Raw genomic sequence first — 24,531 nt, forward strand, 5'->3', positions numbered from 1 at the left:
TCTGCAACTCTATGATTCTTTGTACTCCCTGTGATATGCTGTTCACTTGTCATTTAATAATTTTCTTTTTATCCCTTACAGGCTGTAAATGATTCCTGCTATCAAAATGATGACTCTGTCCTGAAGTCCCTCGTAGAAATTGCAGATTCTGTTCCGAAGTATTTGCGACCACACTTAGAACCTACATTGCAACTAAGTCTGAGGGTAAAGCTGGGAACTTTTATTTTAACTGGTATTTTTGTTCCTTTGAAGCATCTGCTCTAACTGTTGGCTCTATTCTTTTGAATTGTAGTTGTGTGCAGACACCAATCTCAGTAACATGCAACGTCAATTGGCTCTTGAAGTAATTGTGACCTTGTCAGAAACTGCTGCTGCTATGCTGAGGAGGCATACAAACATTGTTGCACAAGCCAGTAAGTATTTTGTTCATTTTCTCTGTTGAAATAACTTGTCTTCTTTTACGTTATTAAACTGACTTTGCAGATGTTCAAGTAGCAAAAATGTATCTAACCTCTTTTTCTTTTTTTTGCTGTTGTTGGTAACTTGAAGTGACAGAGTTGAATTTCTTATGGAGAAAATGCTTTTTTATTATGACTCTTCATAAATGAATCTCTGCTTATGCAGCCACCAGAAATTTGTATAAAATTACAGTGGACTCTCATTAGGTGTTTCCAAGGAAAATACAGCTTTCATGCTGTTCTGCTGGCTTTGGGAATTTGTAATGTTAAAAAAAAAAAATAATAATGTTGATGCATTCAGTTCTGAAGTCCTACGTTTGGAGTTTGGTATGTAGGCCAGATACTCTGTGGTGCTGGCAATTGCATGCTGAAGGAATTCGGCATGCATGTTGAGCTTCAGTGTTGACTTAAAGCTGTGAATTTAAAAATCAGATGCTCATGTAAACGCTTGGACTAATTAGTCTATTGAACTTGCAAATGGTAAATTCTCTTGGAAGGGTGCTTTTTTAATCATGGGTTATTTGAGATACTAAAAATAACCCTTTTGGACAGTCCAAGCAGCAGTGCTTTTAAACGAGCAGACACTGGTATTTCTCTGCCTTTTAAACCCTTCTTGCGAGCAGATGAGGACACTGACACAGCAGAGTGGCTGTTCTTTGGAAGGATTTTTTTTCTGCACTTGCACTTCTTTTTAGTCATAAGCTTGGGAAAGTTGTGGATGTATGAATGTCTAAAGCAATCACGAAACTTCTGGAAAACGTTATAGCTGCATCTGGCATTATTGAAACTATTGACTAGGTATTTTGTATACTTATAGAATAGTTTTCTAAAGAATGGAAACTGTCATATTTTAAATGTTTTAAAAATCATTTTGTGTTCACTCCATCCTGTAGCTTGCTGAGAATATTAACTTGAAACTTGCTGAATGTCCCCAAATCATTATAAGCTTCTTAGTTAGTCAGGCAGCATAGCAGAGAAGTCATATTCCTTTAGAATTGCTTTACTTTTGTATTGGAGAGGTAATTGCTGCTTTGGAAGGAAACGTTTATATTAAGATACTTTCTTAGGATAGGGCACCACATGGAAATGAAATGCCTTTGGTTTGCAACCTGCTGTAAAATCACTCTTAATGAGTCACTAAGATTAAAAAGAAAATCCTTTTGCAGAGCTCATAAAGCAGTTATGTTCAGAGAATAATAAAAAGGTGACAAAGATGGATTACTTTTGTCTTGGTTTTGTGTTTTAGTTTAAAGGACTTCCTGTTTTCATTCAACTAAAAAGCTGCTGAATCTCTTCATTTTTCACAGTTAGAATCTGATCTTAGGTAATACTGTCACCTTATTTTGGGTTTGCAGAATGTGACCCTGATTTAGGAGCAAGTGGTGTCCTGTTAACTGTTTTCTGCTCAGGAATTCACTTGGGTTCACATTTCCGCTTTGAGCTCTGTCTTCAAGATAAGAGGGGTTTTTTTATTTGCTTATTGCCTAGAAATTTAAGATGCAGCCTAGCTTTGGTGGTAGTTTTTCCTTAGTGCCAAGTCCTGGCATGCTTCAGCAGTAAGTAAAGCTCAGTTGTCTTCATTATAAACAAATAACCAATACATTGGCAGCAGTTAAATTTTGAGGGCCTTTTGGGACAACAGATTTTACTGCACAACTCTAAGGTTAAAAAAAAATTCTCTGTAATTCATATTCGATGAACAAATGTTTACAGGCTTTTAGATGCAATAACAGCCAAACAACTTGTGATGCTGGTATGTTCTCAGCCCTGCTTGTTAGCAGTGATTAAGATTGATGTGTGTTGTTGGGACTTTATAGCATTGGTGGCAGATTGACTTCCACCTTTCTGAGTTATGTCAGTCGATCATTTTCACATGTGCTTATGAGTGTGTGTCTGAAATGCTTCTGGGCTCTAATAGATTTTTCTTGAAGGAATTATTTTCAGTGACTAGTCAGTATATAGGGAATTCTGACACCTGTGTGTCACACTAGAGAGTTGTTAACATCCATTAAGCTACCTTTATATGTCTGGCTGAAGATGCATAGCCACATCAAGCAAATCAATCCGTGATTTGATCTTTTTTGTACTTGTTACATGATACTGATATTTTCATCTGTTGTCAGTCAGTCTGGCAGGAGTTTCTCATCTATCCAGCTGTGCAGTGAGGTGAGCTTGCTTAGGACTGTGCCTTTCTTGTAGCTAACAGTAGTAGAAGTATTATGAAATTCATCAGTTGCAGTATACCCAATCAGGCAGTGAATCTTAGCAGCAGCACAGGCAGTATGATTTTTTGATATGAAAAACTCTCAGCTTTTCTTCATTCTTCTGGATTTTAATGTTCTGAAAATCTGTTCTGAATTTTTTTTGCTGATACAGTTTGACAGACAGACTTGGCTATCGGCTGTTTGAAGAAAAAGGCCTCTTCTTCCATGATTTCTAAAGGGGAACTTACAATTTACACCTGTTCTTTGAGAATCTTATTTTAATTAAACAACTTGAGTTTAAAACTTATCATTTCAGTTCCTCAGATGTTAGCAATGATGGTTGACTTGGAAGAAGATGAAGATTGGGCAAATGCAGATGAGCTTGAAGATGATGATTTTGACAGGTAATTGTGCAACTAGTTGTTTCAATATGCTGTCAAGATTGCACAGCTAACGGTAGCTTGTGAATGCAGGATGCAAATGACTGCAATGCGTTACTTTCTCTTTACTCAGTCAACTCTTTAAGTTGTTTTCTCAGTCATGAGCAGCCACTGAAGAGTAAAAATTAAAGCTGTAGCATGAATTGGTAACTTCAAGTAACAGAAGGTAAATGTAGGAGATCCGTAATTGACAGTAACTGCACTTGGTTGTAAGAACAGTTTATTTGTAGATTATTTAGGTACTGTTTAACAAATAAATAAATTCTTTCAGTATTTGCTTCTTGCTATAACGCACATCTATAAGTTACATGTTGTCTTCCCTGCTGTTTTGCACTGTTTTAATGTTTCACTTCTGTTCCTTCTGTTTTTTATGTTATTTACTCAGTTTAGGATTCAGTTCTTCTAATCTCTTCAATTGAGTGCTTTTCCTGAAATTAGCTGGAACCTAAGCTGAATGACACTGATTTTAGTCACCTCCAACCAGTCACTACGTATTTTTCAGGATCGAGGCCCTTGAAATGGTGGTGATTTAAAAAAAAAAGAAAAAAAAAAAAAACTTGATTTTTGAAAAGACACTGGAATGCATGATGTGATTCTGTGCCAGATTCTCTCTGGCTCTAATAATTTTTTATTTTGCTATTATTTTAAATCTCTTGAGATGGCTACTAGTAGCTTGTCTTGTATTAGGTAAGGAAGTCCTGCTAAATATGTCCAGTCTTTCTCACTTGTTCATTCCATGCTTTGTAGCTTGCTTCAACTTTTCACTGTAGTCTGTGGTATGTCTATGGGCTCCCATGTCTGCCCCTGTCCAAATAGAAGTAGAATGCAGTAGAAGAAAGCAGAAAAATGTACAGTGAGATAATTATGCCCACATATGTGCAAAGGCAGTGTCCTTTTACCAGGCTAGGTGCTTTTTGCAACATGTCTCTTATTTGAATCCTCTGATGTAATTTGTTTCAGAACAGTTTGTGACAGCGTACAAATTTTACCACATGCACAAAAGAGGAGAAAGCCCCTAAGGAAGAGTAATGAGGAGAAAATAACTTTTTTTTTTTTTAATCAATGTGTTCTTACTAGAGCCTCAATTGTATTAGTTATGCAACTTTTCCTTCTCTGAAGCAGCTTTCCAAACTTGTTCTTGTGCTTTTATGTATAGTAATTTTGTAGTTCAGTCTGGAAATACTTACTGCTGTCTTGCAGGTCTTTTCCCCATCTCATAAATTAGCAAACTAGTTGGAAATATTCGTAGGAAGATAAACAGTAGACTAACTGTGTGACTACTAATCCACATAGCAACTTGTACTAGATATCAGGCATATGAGCTGCTTGCAAAACTGATGCACAGGAATTTATGGAAGAACCTGTTTACTTCTGTGCTCAAGTTGGAACACTTTTTTGTTTCCTCTTGATTATGGAATGGGAACTAAACTACCTTCCTCCGCCCCCTTTCTTCCCCGTGGTGATTAGAACATTTTAGTTCGTTCTGCTTCTTCAACTTTTGAAGTTTGCCATATTGGCATTCAAGTTTGTCAAGTATTAAACTCTTTTCATTCTGTTAAATTTCAAGGGTTAATAGAATACTGGAAATTGAAGTTGAAATCCTTATCAAGGCTTTCAGGGTGTGGGGTTTCATTCCAACGGCCTGCTTTAGGCAGCTTAGTAAGTACTCTGAATCACCCCCTTGAGGCATGCCAATTTCTCTTTACTCTCAGCAGAGAGTTCTTTTCACACAAGTGTGGATTCTAGTGTGAAATACTTTTGTTAAAAGCAGCAAGCAAAGATAAAGGAAGAAGTTATAACCAAACTTAGTCTAAAGGAGAAACTCAGCTGTTCTGGTCCTCAAAATAGTAGGAGAGCTGGAGGGTTTGATACAGAATCCTAGAAACCAGATAGTTTGTGGAGATGGTATTTGCTTAGTTTGTTCTTTCAGCACATTCACTCACATTACTATGCATTTCCCACCACTGAAGTTCATCTTTGTAGAGAGTTGTTAATGGGCACGATATGCTTTCTAGCTGCTTGTGCTTGAGTACTTTATAGCCATGTAAGATGCCTGGAATTTATTTGCAGTCCAAGAAGCTGGCTAATGATAATCAGGCTGTAGCCTAGTTAGGGTGTGCTCAGATTTGACTAAGGGGGATGTGAGTCAGCGTATGCAAAAGCATCAGGGATTATTTAGCATTTCCAGTTTCTTTGTCCCTTTGACTTCACACAGCAGTGAAATTCTAAAAAGAAGGAAGACTCTAATCCAACTTCCTTCTTCCCTGGCAAAAGCTTTGCAAATGTTGCACAGAGATGTGTGGTCATTGTTGTGAGTTAATACTACTTTTATTTCCTTAAATTGAATGTATGAATTCATGGTGGAAGGAAGGAACTCAAGGGACGTCATTTCAGGTGAAGGCAGCCAAAAACTTCAGTGAGTTTGCTCCAGTCTAAATCTATGTGCCCATGCACTGGCTGGTGATGCTTCTGTCTGAACATGATTAATCTGCAGAGGAACCATATGGTCAATATCTTTGTGCAAGCAGCTTTGCTTGCAGCATGTGAATTTTTTAGGCTATATATACTTTGTAAAGAGACTTGGGGATTCAAGCACGATAGTTTGAAGACCTCTATTTATGGCCCAGCCAAATGGTATTTGAAAGAAGAGGAAGATTCATCCTTTTCTGAACCATTTGTTCTGCTTTTCAGTCAGCATTGTGTCTAGAAGGTACTGTAATAACCTTGAGTTATTAGAGGGGAAGCCATACCCAGACTGCAACAGCAGCTTGCTGTGTCCTGGAAACTTCATTCACTTATCTGTAAGGATTAATTCTACTGGGTAAAACAAGTCAACAAGTCATTTAATATAGGTAATGTTTAGCTGTTCTCAGCTCTGTAGCTGGCTGCAAGTCATGCATTTCTCACCTGGACTGGATGTTTCCTGCCTGAGTCATTGGCCTGGGGATGTGCTGCTGTAGATATGGCAGCCTTGCAGGATGATTTACACAAAAATATGCTGGCCAATATTATTAATTCTACAGATAGTACTTAAGTGGAGGGTAAGTAGCTATTCTGTGGCTCAAGCATCCATGGTTTGTGCTTTTAGACTTGGGCTTACCTTATTTACTGATGGAGTCTCGTGTATACTCAGGATGGCAAAAGTTTGAGGAGAAGAACTGCACAAAAATGTCAGACTGTTCTGTTGTAGATGTCAAAAGTTTGCTGTTTTTGTAACTGTTGTTTAGCAATGCAGTAGCTGGTGAGAGCGCGCTGGACAGGATGGCGTGTGGCCTTGGAGGGAAGCTTGTTTTACCTATGATTAAAGAACATATTATGCAGATGCTTCAGAATCGTAAGTAGATGCAAATTTTTGCAATTCTCAAATTTCCAGGAACTTTGATATCTCTTAAGTCTTCTGTTCAGCTAAGTGATGTATTTCATACGCTTCTTTTGATTTCAGCAGCAAAAAATGCAAGTGCCATGTGCTTTGAAATGCATCACTTCTCTTTACACCAGGATTTATTAAGACATATATAGTGCATTAAAACTGGACCCCAAACAGCTGAGCAGATGCTAAAAAACAGACTGATTTTTGTCTTATTTTCTGCTGTTCTCAGTCTGTGTAGTGTCACACAATACCTTAAGTGTGCCCTGTTGATCTGAAGCTCAGAGCTCTTTAGAAGTGTTGCATTTAAGTGAATTTCTAGTATGTTACAGTGCTTAAATAAAAATTTGTCTCTGTCACACCCCCTGTTCCGGAATTTGATGTGTCAAAATACAGAAGTCTGTGATAGGCTGGTTGTGTTTGATTATTGTGATTTAAATATTTATGCCATTAGATGGTTACATATATTCTTATCAATTCCTTTGAATGCTTCTTTGCTCCTAACAAAAACCTGTAATGCTGGCTCAGGAGCCTTTCAAAACAGAAGAACTGCATACACTTTCAACTGATTTGTGATTTGAGCTGTCAATATAGAAGACAGTGCAAAGAAGATAATATTTCTCTATGCATTTCTTGCCTCAATAACTTAAAACTCAAACAAAAAAAGGCTGTTACCCTCTAGGATGGGGAATATAGGGCCATTCAAGGTATCACCTGTAGAGCATGAAAATTTATAAGGTCTCTTCGGGAATTTTATTTTTCAGAAATCTCTTCCCAAAAACTACCTCTAGTGTTTCCCTTCTAATGTTAATAGCTTCCAGACTGGTAAATGCTGTGTTCTGTAGAGCCCACAGAGAAGAGTTAATGGTTGTAGGACCTTTACTTAGAATCATAGAATGGCCTGTGTTGAAATGGACCACAAAGATCATCCAGTTTCAACCCCCCTGCTATGTGCAGGGTCACCAACCAGCAGACCAGGCTGCCCACAGCCACATCCAGCCTGGCCTTGAATGCCTCCAGGGATGGGGCATCCACAGCCTCCTTGGGCAACCTGTGAAGAAATCACATAGCTGATAATTCTGATTTCTGTTCTGGCTTTCTGTTGGGTTAGAGCAGTACCTGACAAGTATGTTTTCTTTTTTGGGAAAAGGAAATGCAATAGGCACTGTTTGATGCGGAGATTCTCATTGATAGGAAGCTGAGGGGATGAAGGCATTCAGATTAAAACATAAACAGCTCTCTGAGAAATCAGAATTTCCCTTCTCTTAGCATTACAGCTTTTCAAAAATGCTTATTGAAATAATAATTCTTAAGTTTGGGTAGCTAGGTAATACAAATATAATTGTTTCATTTTGTAGTGTCATTAATTTCGAGTCAGGAATTCATGCTCATAGTAACAAAGTGTGAGTGACAGTGGATATTAAGCTTAACTAAGAACATCCAATTATCTTAAATAGCAGAAATAAACTGCTTCACTCTATTTTCTATCAAGATGATACTTCATCTCTTCCTGAAAAAGGAGATGATGAAAGATCAGATGTCATAATACCCACTTGTCTAAGATTAGACTATTAGACTGATAGGACTTGATGGGGGGGGAAAGCCTCATTAACCCTAAATGGAATATCACTGTTCTTAAAGAGCTCTGATGCAACTTCTGACTATTTATTTGTTTTAAATTCATATATTTGATTCTGTCGACCTTTCTTTTCCCCTCCTGACTTAGAGAGTAAAATGTAGGCTGCTCTAACACAGGAAAAAAATGTTTCCCTGGTTAGCTCACTTAATTAAAATGCTATTCCCGGATGTTAGTACTATGTACGTAATTGTATCTGCTGCTTAGATATTTTTTTTTTAGGTCTGGATTTGGCCTGGATTAGATACTCAAATTTCTGTGTGTCACTGTGAGAAAAATCAAAACCGTGTTTACAACATAAATTGCACTTATTTCCCTTCTTTCACCTATTCTTCCTGCCACTGCCCCCTGCTACCCCAGCCCTCAAATAGAAATGGTTTGTCCCTTTAATATTTGTGTTTTTTTAATCTTCTGTAGCTGACTGGAAATACAGACATGCGGGCTTGATGGCACTCTCAGCCATCGGAGAAGGCTGCCACCAACAGATGGAAGGAATTTTAAATGAGATAGTTAATTTTGTTCTGCTATTCCTTCAGGACCCTGTGAGTCTAATACAGTTAATTATTTCAAAACATTTTCATTTCTGCTCTTGTGACTACTTCTTAATCATTTGAGGGAAATAATTTTTCAGCATCCGAGAGTGAGATATGCTGCTTGTAATGCAATTGGACAAATGGCAACTGACTTTGCACCTGGCTTCCAAAAGAAATTTCATGAGAAGGTAAGCAGTAAAACAGTGCCCCAAAAAAAGAGTGTTCCATTCAGAAACTTGCTTCTCTGAAAACGAACACTTCTGTTTCAGGTGATAGCAGCTCTTCTGCAGACCATGGAGGATCAAGACAACCAGCGTGTTCAAGCCCATGCTGCTGCAGCGCTTATAAACTTCACTGAAGACTGTCCCAAGTCACTGCTAATTCCATATTTGGATAACCTAGTGAAGCATCTTCATTCCACTATGGTGATAAAATTACAAGAGGTATAATATACTGAATGATCAGCTTCACAGCAGGTGATCTCTTGCATGTTCGCTAGTGTAGCTGAACTGCGAACTACAAACCAGTAGACAGATCTGCTGTCATTACAAACTGACAAGAATGAGGATATGCCCATGAGCATTTTTTTTTTGTTTTGAATGTTGTTCATTAAAATATTTGCTTTAAAAATATAACACTTTATTCTTCTCTTTTCAAGCTGATACAGAAAGGTACTAAGCTGGTTTTGGAGCAAGTTGTGACTTCAATAGCATCGGTTGCAGATACAGCGGAGGAGAAGTTTGTTCCATACTATGACTTATTTATGACCTCTTTAAAACACATTGTGGAGAATGCTGTTCAGAAGGAACTAAGGCTTCTGCGTGGAAAAACTATTGAATGCATCAGCTTAATTGGTCTTGCTGTTGGTAAAGAAAAGGTAAGATCTCAACCTGGAGAATAGAAGGTTCCAGGGAGACATGATTGTGGCCTTCGAGTACTTGAAGGTGGCTTATGAAAAAGGAGACAGAGTTTTTACAATGTCTGATGGTGATAGAACAAGGGGGAATGGTTTAAACTAGAAGAGGGGAGATTTAGGTTAGAATTTAGGGGGAGTTGTTTTTATTCTGAGGGCAGTGGGGTACTGGAACAAGTTGCCCAGAGAGGCTGTGAAGGTGTTCAAGGCCAGGTTGGATGGGGCCTTGGACAGCCTGATTTAGTGGGTAGCAGCTCTGCCCCTGGCAGGGAGTTGGAACTTTAAGATCCCTTCCAAGCCATTCTGTGAATCATGCTATAATCTTATCTAACTATCTGAATGTATTTTCAAGCAGGCTTGTTTCTTGTGATGGTTTACAATGAATTGACATCACTTTTTAAACATACAGTTATCTTGTTGCTGGTTTCAATGCTTGCACTTCTGTTTTCTTCTCTGGTAACTATTTACTGTCTTTCTGTTTAGATTCACTAATTTAGAATAGAATATTAGTAAAATACATCAACTTAAGTTATCCTCATGTTGATAGTATGTGGGTTTTTTGTTGTTTGCTTCTTATCTTTAAGAGAAATACTGGAACATCTCATTTAAGCAGTGTCATAATGGTGGCTAAGATTTAAATAGTTAAAAGGAAGCTAAGCATAGGTGATCTTGTTTGGTTGTAGTTTATGATCAAATGCTTGGAAACGTTTGAGTGTGCTTACAATAGAACTGAAAGCAGTCACTAATGCATTTGGCAGGGATTTTTTTGTTGGTTATGAGTTAGAATGCATATTGTAAAAGTGCCAGTAAGCAAGCGTGAAGGGCTGTCTAAGAATCAAAGTGATGTTCAGATAGCAAGCTTGAATTATGGACACAGATTTTCATTTTATTGAGTGAGGAAGACAAAATCATAGCTTAAAAGCAGAATAAGGTGGTGTATGGATTAAGGAAAGACTAACCTTCAATAGGTTCTTCTTGGAGGAGTGCAAGGAAATGCAGGAAGTGAAAAGAGGGTGTGAGTAACTTCACTGAAGCATCTGATGTGACTTAAAACATTGCTGTCTCACTAGTAGCTTATGTTATTGGTTTATTCCTGTTCCATGGGAATAAAAGTTACTTAAGTAGGTTTTGTGATTGTTTGTTTGTTTTTAAACAGCCCTTTTTATGCTTTCAAGTATGCGGATAGGGGTGCAGAGGCTGAAGACCAGGATCATTTAGTGATGCTTCCAGAAAAGAATTTGCATTTTCACTTGTGTCTTCATTTCAGACTTCTTGAAGCTTTAACTTCTGTCTTGATAACATGTTGGCCATAAATACTTTCTTTAGTGTTAAAGGAGTAGTTTGCTGAGACTCTTGATTTGCCTTTAAAAGCACATTTTCCTACATTTAGTTTATGCAGGATGCATCAGATGTAATGCAGCTGTTGTTGAAGACACAGACAGACTTCAGTGATCTAGAAGATGATGATCCGCAAGTATGTTAAAATTGTTTCTACCTTGTTTGTTAAGATTTAAAATGTTCTTTGAGGATGTGACATTCCTTAAAGAAGAAAAAAAAAAAAATAGTTGCAGTTAGGCTAACAGTTGATCACATCTTTTGTGAGGGATTGACTGCCCTGAGGTGTCCTTTAAATCTCTCACAGAAGCATGGTGAGGAGATCAGACATCCGGAATCTATATTTGCTGTATGGACAATCATCCCTTGTCTAATAGCTGCTACTTTATTTGGCATTATGTGACTATTCCTTTGCTGTCATCTTCTTATAAATAGTTCCATGAGTTCTACTAGGCAGCTGTTCTAATGAGCAAAGAACTATTTTGACTTGTGCAACTGAGAAATTCCTCATAAAGCACTACATTAGTCTTTTGCTCTGCTTGCTCTTTTTAGAAATGAGACTCGATCAATAGTATCACTTAAATTCAGGAAATTATTTCAGAAAGAAATTGGCTTCTGAGGAGTGTCATGATTGCCTTAAGCGTATATCTTACACTACCACACCTTTGATAAGAGATGTCAGTGCACTGTTTCATATAAAGGCTTGGGGTAGAGGTCTTCTCAAGCTTAATTTTTACATAACATGCATATCAGATTTGATTTTTTTCAGTCTTCTCTTTTAAATGTATCTTATGCACTGCTGACTTTATTTGAAAAAAAAAAAAAATCTATTGCAAAGTATTCTTTATGATATCATTACAAATATACATTAGAATAAAATGTGAGATGTGAAAACTGTGACCGTCCTCTCTTACAGATTTCTTATATGATCTCAGCATGGGCCAGAATGTGTAAAATTCTTGGAAAGGAATTTCAGCAGTACCTTCCTGTTGTCATGGGCCCTCTAATGAAGACTGCATCCATTAAACCTGAAGTAGCTCTTTTAGACAGTAAGTTTTAAGCTGATGCTTTGCTTGAAAAACACTGAAGTAAATGGTTGTATTTTAAGTTATATATATTTTTTTAAAAACAGCACAAGATATGGAGAATATGAGTGATGATGATGGTTGGGAGTTTGTAAACCTAGGAGATCAGCAAAGCTTTGGAATTAAAACTGCGGGTCTTGAAGAGAAAGCAACTGCATGCCAAATGCTGGTGAGTAGTAGGGCAGTGTTGGTGATGTGTGTATTGCTGCACAGTGAGTCTGAGGCCAAAATCTGTAACAAAGCTATTCTTTACTATAAAGTAGCTTTGTTTGTCTGAATCCTAAACTCAAAAGAAAATCTATTTTACCACTGTTTGAAGATAAGTTCTTAAAAAAAAAAAAACCTAATTTTTTAAGGTGAACAGAACTTTTCTTTGTTTGCAAAACTTCACAGTATTTGAGATGTTGAAGAAGTTTAATTTTTTTTTTGCAACGATGCTTTTTTTTTTTTTCATTAAATATTGCACATTAACATGGCACTTCCACCGTTTTGTGTTTCAGGTTTGCTATGCAAAAGAGCTAAAGGAAGGGTTTGTGGAGTACACTGAACAAGTTGTAAAGCTGATGGTTCCGTTGTTGAAGTTCTACTTCCATGATGATATCCTATTGATAAATCCTACTGTGGAAATGGAAGCTTAGTTTGGGAAAAATCAGTGATGCTTACAATGTTTCCCTAAGTGGATAGAAAGTACTGATGTTGTGTTCTACTGCTTTGTAGAAGTCTTTTTCTGAGAATGTTTTTTTTATACATCTTTAGCCAATAAATCCTAGCTTTCACTTTAGTTTATTTTAAATAAGCTCATCTGTAATGTAGAAAGCAAGCTGAACAGAAAGTTTTGTTCGCATCAACAAACTAAGGCAACTTGAATATATTTCTTGCTTGAAATAGGCTTGAAACAACTTCTGAATAGCAAACAGGTGAATTTTCTTAATCATAGAACAGCTTGTTGGAAGGGACCTCAAAGATCTCCAAGTTCCAACCCCCTGCTGCAGGCAGGGTTCCCATCCACTCAATCAGGCACTAGACCAGGCTGCCTCATCCAACCTGGCCTTGAACACCTCCAGGAATAGGGCACTCAGCCTCTCTGGCAGCCTGTGCCAGCACTTCACCGCTCTCTCTGTGAAGAACTTCTTCTTGACATCTAATCTAAATCTCCTTTCCTTTAGTTTAAAACTGTTTCTCCTTGTCCTGTCACTGTCTACTCATGTAAAAAGTCAATTTCCTTCCTGTTTGTAATTTCCCTTTAAATATGATCTTACCATGAATCTAAGAAATCAAAGCATAACAAAGAGTCAATTTTGGGTAGCAAACAAATGTCATTATAGTTACTAATACTTATATTCTAAGCACTTTTTTGTTCTCCTGAGTCGTATTATTTCCTTAATAACAAAACGTGTTCGAGTGGCAGCAGCAGAGTCGATGCCCCTCCTTCTCGAATGTGCCAGAGTCCGTGGGCCTGAGTACCTCACACAGATGTGGCACTTCATGTGTGATGCACTCATCAAAGCCATTGGGACAGAACCAGATTCAGATGTTCTTTCAGAAATAATGCATTCTTTTGCAAAGGTAACTTTCTTTTTCTTAAAATTCATTTGTTCATAGCTTTTTAAGGTTAAAACAAAACAAAACAAAACAACCATGTGTTTGCATTTCTTTCAGCTGCTTAAATTAATACCAAAGCTCATACAAATACCAAAGCTAATACATCTCTGCTCTGATTTTTCTAATTGTACATAGGTATTTTGAATCTCTGGGGGGGTGGGAAGTGAAATAAAAAGTAAGTTAAAATAAACACCAGGCTTGTTTATTTTAACCACAAACCACTCAAACCATGTGGGTGAAATGTACAGTGAAATTATCAAGCCTTACTTGATTAATGTGAGAATTGATCACAGCATGAAAATTCTGTTAGTTATTTCTGCAAGTAATCACTTAAAACATGAATTAATACTCTGTGCACGTTTTAGATTTCATTGAGATGCTCAGGTACCTTAAATCTGAAAGACAGACCATTTTCTTTCACAGTGCATCGAGGTAATGGGCGACGGATGCCTTAACAACGAACACTTTGAGGAACTTGGAGGAATATTAAAAGGAAAACTAGAAGAGCACTTTAAAAACCAAGAATTAAGACAGGGTAGGTCAGCAAGAATTCCTGTTCACATGTGATAGTTCTTCAAAGCAGAACTTAATCATTTCTAAACACAAAATTCCTAGCTGGGATTTCCTTAATTTCCATATTTAACCAATTAGACTTTGAAAGTACATAATCTGATGAATATTTGCAAGCTCTGGGAGGGTGGGGATGGCATAATTTGCTGAAATACAATAGTTTAATCAAAATTTTACGTACAGGTTACTTGATGGATCTCATGTCTGTAGTGTCACTTACGTGTTTTTTCATCTCTGAAATCTTTGCAGTTTTAAAACAATAGTGCCTTATTTATATGGAATTTTTGTGGTTATGGACAGGTTCTGTGCTGTTTTACGTATTCTTGGTCTGAGCTGTCATATTTGTTTTTCTGTGAAAGGTCTTTGAAGCTTAAAGACAAATTCTTGCATCTTCAGATAGTGTTTCTTGTATTCTAAGTTTGTTTCAGAATCTGTTATATTGCTGCCTAGAAATACAGTGGTTTAAAATGTGTTTTTTTTTTTTTTTTTTAATTTAGTGAAAAGACAAGATGAAGACTATGATGAACAAGTTGAGGAGTCATTACAAGATGAAGTAAGTTGACTTGGGGAGCTTTTCCTTTCATAAAGCACTGAGATGGAAGTACGTGACACAGAGATGACTAAGTTAAAGCATCGTGCATCTTCTCAGAATTATTTCTTCCTGGAAGAATGCACTGTTGCCATATTCATTCAAGAAATGAGTCACGATACTTCCATGAATTGGAAAATGCCAGAGGTTTCCTTGCCCCAGTACAGTAAAAGAAGAATTTTGAGATCCAGCTTTTAACTTGCTACATCTCACACAGTTCTTAGATAACATTGTTTAATGGTCTGCTGTCAAATGCTTTTGTGGTAGTCCAAGGCACGCCTTGCTGACTGGCTTTGTCTTTGTACCTTGTGACCCACGTGGCCCATTTTAAACTTTGAGCATACCTCTGATACCTGTACTGCAGACATGTGAGATCAAGAGCTTGTCTCAAAAAGGACAGGCCTAAAATAGCATTATAAAGTAGGACAACAGAATGAACAGCTGGCATAATGTGTTTGCTTGTGAGAGTATATCAAAGTGATTTTGCTAAGACACTGAGCTGACTTCAGTTTGAAGTAGAGGTGAGTGTGGAAGAGATAAAAGTAGTTCCATTAAATCATCAGTGTTACGGGAAGAGTAATAAAGAATAAGTCACTGCTGCTTGTAATGAAAGAGGGAAGATAATGAATTTAAGAAATAAGAAATTTTTGCCGTGTGATGAGTAGTTAAATCTTGTCTACTTGAATTCAAGTTGCTTTCAGGACAGAACTCATCTCAGCAAATCATGCACATATATGTAAATGCTTTATTAAATAACAGTGCATTTTCTGTGCTCCTTTCCTTTGGGAACTTTAGGCTAACATTCAAAAGGGTAAACTTGAGCACCTGCATAATGGCATTATCGTGGGATCAAAACCAACCAAAAAAAAAAAATACACAAGTTTTGAGTCAAAAGCCCCTCCTGACTATTTTTTCTGTTCTCATTTGCAGTACTGAAGTTTTTTTTAACTGTCACTGTATGGTGATAATGAGAGAAAGTGATAGCAAATGGAACAATTTCAGAGTGGCCGTATCTACTCCCTGCAACAGAGTTTCAAGGCATTCTTGAAAATACTTTCATATTTGTTGTTAATCTTTTTGTTAAAGACCGAAAGAAAGACTTGTATGCATTGTCTTGTGAAAGTAAGAGTAGGATGGGAATGTCTCTTGCCATGCAAACAGAATTAAGATATGATAGTGAGCAACACCTGATTATACACCTTTGGTCCCACAATTGTGTACGTAGCCCTTACCTCAGGGCAGCAGGAATATTAGGGGATACATAAAGGCAAGGGCAGAAGTCAAGAAAGATAATCAAAGAGTAATGTCAATCAAATATCCGAATGCAACCTTGGCTTGAGCAGTAACTTTGCTTTGATGATTTGATATAGCACAGGAGGAGGTATGCGTTGTACGAATGTTACTTCCTACCTCTGTACATCTGTTATTGGTTATCTAAAAAAAAAGCCATATCAAGCCAGATGGACCTCTTATCTTATTTGTGTGTGTGTGTGTGTGTGTGTGTGTGTATATATATACACATATTCCAGAGTTACTGCTAAAATGACACCTGACAATGTAAAAATTTATTGTTGTAGCAGGCTTTGTTGCATGATAAGTGGTTATTAGTTACTGGCCTCTAGTGGAGGGGGAAGCTATATTCTGTTTTCCTGCCTGTGAAAGTAAAAGCTGATCAAAGGAACTATGCTGAGTACAACAGAACAAAGTCAAATGGTTTTTCCAGTGCATGCGTGTCTAGGGACCAACTTGAAATCCTCACTTGGAAATATTGTGTGAATTGATAGCCGAATCTATGTGATGGTTATTGGACTTTGTTGGTTTGATACACTGAGCAAGGAGAAAAATGAAATTAAAGTAAGATGATTAATATTCCTCATTTTTGCCACATTCTGGCACAAAGGCAGTTATCTCTTTGCTTTTAAATCAAAGTTTGTTACAGTGTGTGTGAGCTTCAGAGGAGGAAAAGGGCCTTGTTTTTCTGTAAGGGGAGTCCAGTGAAGCAGTAAATCTACACAGGAGAGCATTTGTCTCTAAACTTTCCACCCCTGAAACAAACCTACGAGCCTTAGGTGATTGGATGCTTAACAGCAGTGGATTTGAGCTTTGCACCAGAAGTTCAAAGTACTGGACTTAAAATAGCCTTAAGTCCACTTCACAAAACAAAATCGCTGAACAACTTTCTTCTATTGGTTTAGAAACTATAGTGTTTCATGTGATTTCCTGTATTTTAAGTATCATTAGTCTCAGTGTGAGTTATATCTTTCCTATCAGGATGACAGTGACGTTTATATTTTGACTAAAGTATCCGACATTTTGCACTCAATATTCAGCAGTTATAAGGAGAAGGTGTTGCCATGGTTTGAAAGGCTACTTCCACTAATTGTCAACTTAATTGTAAGTACCCTATTCTCTTTTTATTGTGTTTTTCCTTTCTGTTTTTTTTTTTTCTTCCCCTGAATGTCTAATAGGCCTTCTATGCAGGCATCTGGGATAATTCAGTAGATAAAATGGAACAGTAGTTATTGTACAGAATAGTCATGTCCTGGTTTAGTTCCAGAACTGATAGGAGGTTAAGCCATGCTCTTTAAAAATTGCTCTGCTATGTTAAGTTTAATTTCAGTGTTGCCATACTCAGGATCATTGATCCACACAAGTATTTTAAGGAGTGTGATTTGTGTGGGGCAGCCTGATACTCTCTGCAGGAAGAGAGCAAAAAAAATATATATAGTTGCAGACTATTGGGGATAAATTGATAATGAAATAGGTAAAGGAGCATGAAGGAGAGGTGAAGGATTTAGGTGAGCCTAAAATCATTATTCTCTTAATTAATTCTCCTGTATTTTGTTTGATAATGCTGTAACCACCACTATTGAGACTAAGAGCTTAACAGAAATACTAGACCACTGTTACTGCGACTTTGTTGATACAATCATTAACTGTACAAAATTACCTATGTTAAGGTGGCTTAAATATTATCTGGTTTTGCTGCAGTGTCCACAGAGGCCATGGCCGGATAGGCAGTGGGGACTTTGTATTTTTGATGACATCGTGGAGCATTGCAGCCCTTCCTCATTCAAGTATGCCGAGTACTTCCTGAGGCCGATGCTGCAGTCAATATGTGATAACAGCCCAGAGGTTAGGCAAGCAGCTGCCTATGGTGTTGGAGTTATGGCACAATTTGGTGGGGACAACTATCGTCCCTTTTGCACAGGTATGAGTTCACCAGGTAAAACCTCTTGAATGTGTGATCCTGCGTGTGCTGCTCCCTGCCACAGCCATACCCACGCTGTCCCTCGAGAGAAGTATGCCCACCTTTGGTTACATGCATTCATTACACAGGCCAATGTTTCTGAATATTTCTGTGATCCTGTAATGTTCATCAGATACGTAAAAGTATCCTTTTTATCTCAGGGCTAATCCTAACCCCAGCTGCTAAATTCTTCAGAAATCAAACTCTGTGTGTAGCAAGTGTAATTGTGCATCAGTTAACTGCAACGCTTACTGATGAAATTGTGGTGTGAGAATTCACTCTACAGTAATAGGAGTTGCTTTGAAGTGTGCTTTCTGCACAATTCCACAGCCTGTTTTTATGGTGGTATAGAATTTTACAGATTTAGGATTATATTTTTAGCAGAACACAAGGTCGGTTGTTGCTGTGTTTCTGAAGTCTGCATGGACACAAGAGGTGAGAAAGAGGTCAGCCTCTTCTTTTGGGTAACTAGAGATAGGATGAGAGGGAATGGCCTTGAGATGCCTTAAGGGAGGTTCAGGTTGGATGTTAGAAAAAACTCCTCTGAAAGAGTAGTCAGGCACTGGAATGGACTTTCCAGGGAGGAGGTGGAGTCACAATGTGGAGGTGTGCAAGAATCATGTAGATGTGGTACTGAGGGACATGGCTTAGTGGGCAGTATTAGTGGCAGCTGGATGGTTGGGCCTGATAGGTGATCTTAGAGGTCTTTTCCAACCTCGGAGATCCTATGGATTAAAAGCGTGACATCAGTACTCATAGGAAGTATGTATGCATATGGCTGCCCGCATGACTATTTTAAATAAATTGTTATCAATGTAACGAAGTTGGCATTTCTACTTGAAGTTTGACTTTTTGCTATGCAAACTGTGCCAGATGGATTCACCATATGAAGTTACTTCTATGAGCTTCTGCTAATGCACCTTTTCTTGGCCAGGGGTGTGTTTGTCCATACGAATGTGTATGCAGACGTGCAATAGATATGCAGCAGGCAGGCACTGTTGACATGTGCTGCTGTCCAAATTAAAGTGATGTTTTTCATCATCAGTGTTAATAAAAGCTGATGGAGAAGATAACTATTTTTTCCTCTTCTGTCCTTGTAAAGCAAACTCAAACTTGTGTATTAACTGTTTTCTTGTTTCCTCTATCTGTGTATTTTACAGGTTATTGAGCAGGAAAGAGCCTGAAAGCAGTTAGTGCCCAACTGTAGTAGTTGGGCAGCAGTGGAGCAGTGGGATGGCTGGATTTTGTTGCATGGGTGGACAAACAAACACCACAATATAGTTTATAGACTTCTTTAGTATAAGTAGTCATCTCTTGTAGAATTTGTGATGTTAGTAAAATATAATTTGATTGTGCATTAAATTCTATTCTTCTGTTTGTTTAATTATCAGAGGCTCTTCCATTGCTGGTGAGAGTCATTCAGTCACCAGATGCCAAAACCAAAGAGAATGTCAATGCAACAGAGAACTGCATTTCAGCTGTGGGAAAGATAATGAAGTTCAAGCCAGACTGTGTAAATGTTGAAGAAGTCCTGCCACACTGGTTATCATGGCTTCCACTTCACGAAGATAAAGAAGAAGCTGTTCATACTTTCAATTATTTGTGTGACTTAATTGAGAGGTGAGGTGATGCTATTGATGCTAGGCAGAAAGCGAGCTTGTTTGCAGATTATTTCCTTGCATTCGTTTTCTAAAACTGAGAAGCTGTCAGGTTAATCTACTTATGCTTTGGAGAAGATAATTTGGAAAGTCATAGCAGTGTTTTCCAGAATGATATTGCTCTTCTATAAACAGTCACTATTCTCATCCTAACTTATGTCTGTAAGTTGAAAAAATTCCTGGAAGTTTAGTATGTACGTGATGGGAATGTATCAGCTGGGAACTTGTAAAGAAAATTTCGGAAAGTCTTTTAACACTCTGCTTGTGTCTCAGCACTGATAACTGCTCAGGTCTTGTTACTGCAGAGTGCAGCCTGCATGCACTTGCAGCCTTTCCTTCATAACCTTTTGGAAGTTTTGCACTTTTAAATATCAACAAAACAAAGTCTGTAGTAGAGAAACAATACAGACACTTTCTTGATAGCATGTCCTGGGCTCTGTAGTAATTTCAGTTGCTGCTGAAAGCATGTTGTCTCAAAGCTTGTTCTTTGGGTTTATGCTGCTTCCCATGGGTCAGTGGGGTGGTGGGGTAGATTTCTAGTGTGAGTGGAGGTTGCACTTAGTAATTGAATGGAGGAATTTCATCTTTTGGATCATTACATCTGTCTTAGTGGAAACACAGAAAGTAAGTCACTAAGTAGGAAAGCTATGTTAATACCTTGCATCTTGTGATGCTCTGTTAAGGTTATGGTTAAAAACAGGTGGTGGCAACTTGAAGGCTCCATACTGATGACTGTACAATTGTAGAGAGATGCCATAGTAATGCTGACCTGTATGTACACACACACACACTTATGCAGAAATGAAGAGTTCTAATACCAGCATGCTTCTCTTATCCTCAGCTCTGCACAGAGTGCTCAGCCTTGCTGCGTGCTTCTCCAGAGCTCTGTCTGTACCACATGCAGAATGTTACAGCAGTGGTAGGTGGCAGAGCTGGAAGCAGAATGTGTTTTCCTCCTCAGTCCCTGGCTGCTAGCACTCCTTTGCTCCAGAATTTGGCTGGGAAAGAGAGAGCAAAACTGTTTACTGGTGGTGTCAGTGAGAGTGCTGGCAGAGAGCTGAGGTCACTGGTGCTCTATTGACACCAGTAATACAACCTCCTCCCCCTTAGAGCACTGAGAGAGAGAAAGAAGCCCTTTTAGGCAGAGTATTTCTGTCACTTTATTTACAGTTTCATCTGCATGGAACTCAGCAGTTCCGTAAAGTACAGAACTTCTTTCTGATAAAGTGTAGGTGGATTAAAAATCAGCTGGTTAAATATTAGCAGGAGGAGGAACATTCTGTCACAAGCAACAAAGCTATGCATACTTACTAAGCTGAGTGAAACTTGGATGTAAACAAGCAGCTTAAGAATAAGATATTTCAAAATCACTCAGCTTAAATGTTAAATGTTCACATTAACTTTTTTAGTCCAACATTGCTTTATTTGTAATATGTATTTTCATCATAACAGCAACAATCCAGTTGTCCTCGGTCCCAACAACTCCAACCTTCCCAGAATATTCAGTATAATTGCGGATGGTGAAATTCATGAAGCTATTAAACATGAAGATCCATGCACCAAGCGATTGGCTAATGTTGTTCGCCAAGTGCAGGTAAAGCTTCTTTTTTGTACGTAAAGGGGAACGCTTAGGATTTGCTTTCAGAAGCATCAGAACCATTAAAGTAGTCCTGAGGGTCTTGTCTCCTTAAACAGTGGTGCTGCAACCAGTGATGATGGGCGTTGCTGGATATTCCTAGAACCATTTCTGTTAGAACTTGGTAATGTTTGCACTCGGGTAAAGGAATAAAGTCTGTCTTTATGTCTAAGCTTCTCAGATGCTTGTTAATTAAAAGTCTTAAGATGCATAGCCCACCTGATAGCATCACGTTTACTTGACAGTTACAGCATCTAATGAGAGAAGGACGATAGCGAGGGATGTGGCTCTGGGCAGCCTGGTCTGCTGGTTGGCGACCCTGCACACAGCAGGGGGATTGAAACTAGATGATCATTGTGGTCCTTTTCAACCCAGGCCATTCTGTGATAGAAAGTAATGTTCCTGGCAAGTATATGGCCTATAGAATGTGTATGGGATTTGGAGCAGCAGCTAGTCAATCACTGCCCATTGTACCTGTCATCCTGTGGTAGTACTTGGGCTCAAGAGTTGTAGGAATACTGGATTTTGGGAAGGATTTACTGGAATGACTGTGTCGACCTACAAGATCTAGTATGTCTGGTACAAAATGACTTCCTTTATTGAAATTCCAAATGAAGGCATACAAAGGGAATTAAATCAACGAAAAATAACCGAAAAATGAAACTCATCCAAGAGTGGCCACTGTGGATTCTCATTTACAGATATGAATCCTTTGCTGTTAGTATTTAAAGTCGGGGTATGGAACTTAGGGTTTGCCAGTATATTTGATCAGTCTAGCTGGTATGTGCCTGTATAGGTTAGTTGTGTATTGTTTTGTTTTGTTTTTCAAAGTTCTGTTTTGACCAGGACTGGTAGGTATACATGGGATGGAATGGTTTTGTATCAGTTAAATAATTTAGCTTCAGACTGGGGGGGAAAAATCTTGAAGCTGCTGTGGGTTTATTTGTTTGGGTTTTGTTTTATTTTGCTGTTGTTGGCTTTTTTGCTTGTTGTTACTAATTGTAGCTTACTGCTGCCAACCTTGCATCTCTCCACACATAATAATTTGATTTCAGTAGAGCACTGCGAGTATGTTAGCCCATAGAAGGATCTTTGAAGTGTAAGTGCTAGCACTTTCCTGGAATCTGAGAAGCAGCAGCAGGCAGAAGGACTTTCTTCTGCAGTTTTCTGAGTGAGCTGATCCACTGCCAGCATCTGATATGAGTAGCATTATGGTCAGGGCTAGAATCTCACATAAACTTCTTTCCCTTGTGCTTAGATGTTCTCATGCCAGGAATATTTCAGTGTAGTATCAATTTAAATGTCATAAATGCTGGCAGAGCACATGTAGTTCTGCAGCATTCCACAATACATCAGGAGTATAAAATGTCTAATCTTGTTTGAAACAAACAAAAAAAAAGCAACACTTGAGGGCTTTGTTTCCAAAGTCTGTGAATCCATTTCTATATGCTTTAAAAAGCATTGTGAGAAAAGGGGATTTGTTATAAAACTGAAAATAAAAAAACTTGGAATACAACAGTCTTTTAAATGTACTTGAAGTACATTGCTGTTACAAAAGCTAATCCGATGTCAAAGCTAGTCACGTAAGACAAGGTGCGAGTTGCTTCCATCTTTTTGTAGCCAAATAAATGCTTTTTCCAAAACTTCTTTCATTTTCAGGATTTTCTACTAGTAACTTGAAAATGGTAGCACATATGATATAGTGAGGCAAAGGAGGGTGTGGGTTTACATTTACCAGTAAACAGCTGAATGTGGAAGGAAGCTTACTATTCTTCTATCTAAAGAGTAATCCTGTGCATCTGCAGCAGTTACAGCCTCACTCACTCACTGTAGTTGTGCTATAATCACAGAGCTCAGTTCCTCCCAAGACATTAGTGATACACCAGTGCCCAGAAGATAACCTTTTTTATCTCAGCACGATTTGTTTTTGCCTGGATGTTGATCTTTTAACTTTAGTGCAAACGAGAGCAAATGTTTGGGCACTGTTAACTAAAGAATGAAGGGTCACTTTTTTTTATTTGACCCACTTAGTTGTGGGGAGTTCCCAGGAATTTCAAATCAAATTGCTGTGGCGCTGTTTAACCGCAGCTTGCCTTTGAGTATTTCGGGGCATCTCTCTGAATGCAGAACTGTGTATACCTGAAGGATTCAGTCTGTCCTTTAGCATATGTGTTACAGAAATAAGCCCGGTAAATGCTGAGCTTTTTAAACATCTAAAATTGTAGTACGTGCCTTAGAAGCTTGCGATCCTGTATAAACCCAACTTCTCTGTTTTTCCTAGACATCCGGAGGACTGTGGACAGAATGCATATCACAGCTCAATGCAGATCAACAGGCAGCCATACAGGAGCTCCTGAACTCTGCTTGAAGGGCCTTAAGCATCATCTGCAAGAAAACTAACTCCAAATAAACGTTTACCCTATTGTTTAGGTTTCTTTTGTTTCTTTTTTTTGAGTAAAACAGAACTGTAGTGCGTGTAGGCCATTCTTCTGCAACCTACAGGCAGTGGCAACAGGAAGAAGCATTCTTTCAGAATGGTGTTTAAATCGGTATCTGTCCCACAACACTGAAGAAGTTTCCTGTAAACCCTACAATAGCACTGAAGAGTATTTTTCTAACGGTATTAGCCATCCATACGGTGGCGAAAGGGAAACAAGTTGAATTTTCTCATTAGACATAATGAATTAAGAAACAGCTTTAAGACCTTGTATTCAGCAGTAGATGTATGTTATAACAGATAAACATTTCTCTACATCTAGTGTTAATTGTATTAATTGGAGTGTGAGCCTTTGTAGGGTAGAAAGTGTCCTTCTGCCCGACAAGTTAGTAGATCAAAAGATGAACAACCGAAGACAAAAACATCGAGCATGAAGACCTCATTGATCGCACTTTCAGATTCCCAAAAACAACTTGTACAGTGACTCAATGAGGAAAGCTGTTCAGCTTCCAGCCCTTGAATGTGAAGTCTTTTTGGCATGTCTGACAGTATCTCATTCACTCCTCAATAAATGACATTGAAACACAAGAAGCTTGTGTAGGAGTCCAGTGATGTGTGGTTCTTTTAATTTCCTCTTGTGGAAAGATGCAAGTAACAAGCTATACAAGTCATGATTTTATATTTGAAACTTTGTATATTGTTGCCTATTACAGACTTTATGCATTTTTGCTTGACTTTTTAATGAATTTTTCCACCCAAGTGTTTAGAATGGAAACTTAACTGCATTCCTCTTAAGACAGTACATTTACATATCTTAA

At 38.1% G+C, this 24,531-nt stretch overlaps 1 protein-coding gene across 1 annotated transcript in view; it reads left to right on the plus strand.

Moving 5' to 3' along the window:
- Positions 1-23,696, plus strand: part of IPO5 (importin 5) — a 37,631-nt gene extending 13,935 nt beyond the window's left edge. The window contains exons 7-26 of the mRNA XM_079549349.1: positions 82-204; positions 293-413; positions 2,979-3,066; positions 6,330-6,436; positions 8,523-8,647; positions 8,737-8,826; positions 8,908-9,081; positions 9,297-9,515; positions 10,942-11,025; positions 11,803-11,935; positions 12,019-12,140; positions 12,472-12,568; positions 13,365-13,537; positions 13,997-14,108; positions 14,641-14,696; positions 17,004-17,126; positions 17,724-17,943; positions 19,374-19,602; positions 21,093-21,234; positions 23,558-23,696. Of these exons, the coding sequence (XP_079405475.1) occupies positions 82-204; positions 293-413; positions 2,979-3,066; positions 6,330-6,436; positions 8,523-8,647; positions 8,737-8,826; positions 8,908-9,081; positions 9,297-9,515; positions 10,942-11,025; positions 11,803-11,935; positions 12,019-12,140; positions 12,472-12,568; positions 13,365-13,537; positions 13,997-14,108; positions 14,641-14,696; positions 17,004-17,126; positions 17,724-17,943; positions 19,374-19,602; positions 21,093-21,234; positions 23,558-23,644 (2,625 nt within the window). The 3' untranslated portion in view covers positions 23,645-23,696. The remainder of the gene's footprint in view (positions 1-81; positions 205-292; positions 414-2,978; positions 3,067-6,329; positions 6,437-8,522; positions 8,648-8,736; positions 8,827-8,907; positions 9,082-9,296; positions 9,516-10,941; positions 11,026-11,802; positions 11,936-12,018; positions 12,141-12,471; positions 12,569-13,364; positions 13,538-13,996; positions 14,109-14,640; positions 14,697-17,003; positions 17,127-17,723; positions 17,944-19,373; positions 19,603-21,092; positions 21,235-23,557) is intronic.
- The last annotated feature ends 835 nt before the right edge of the window (positions 23,697-24,531 follow it).

The sequence above is a fragment of the Tetrao urogallus genome (genome assembly GCF_951394365.1).
Source record: "Tetrao urogallus genome assembly, chromosome: 1".
In the NCBI taxonomy this organism is placed as follows: domain Eukaryota; kingdom Metazoa; phylum Chordata; class Aves; order Galliformes; family Phasianidae; genus Tetrao; species Tetrao urogallus.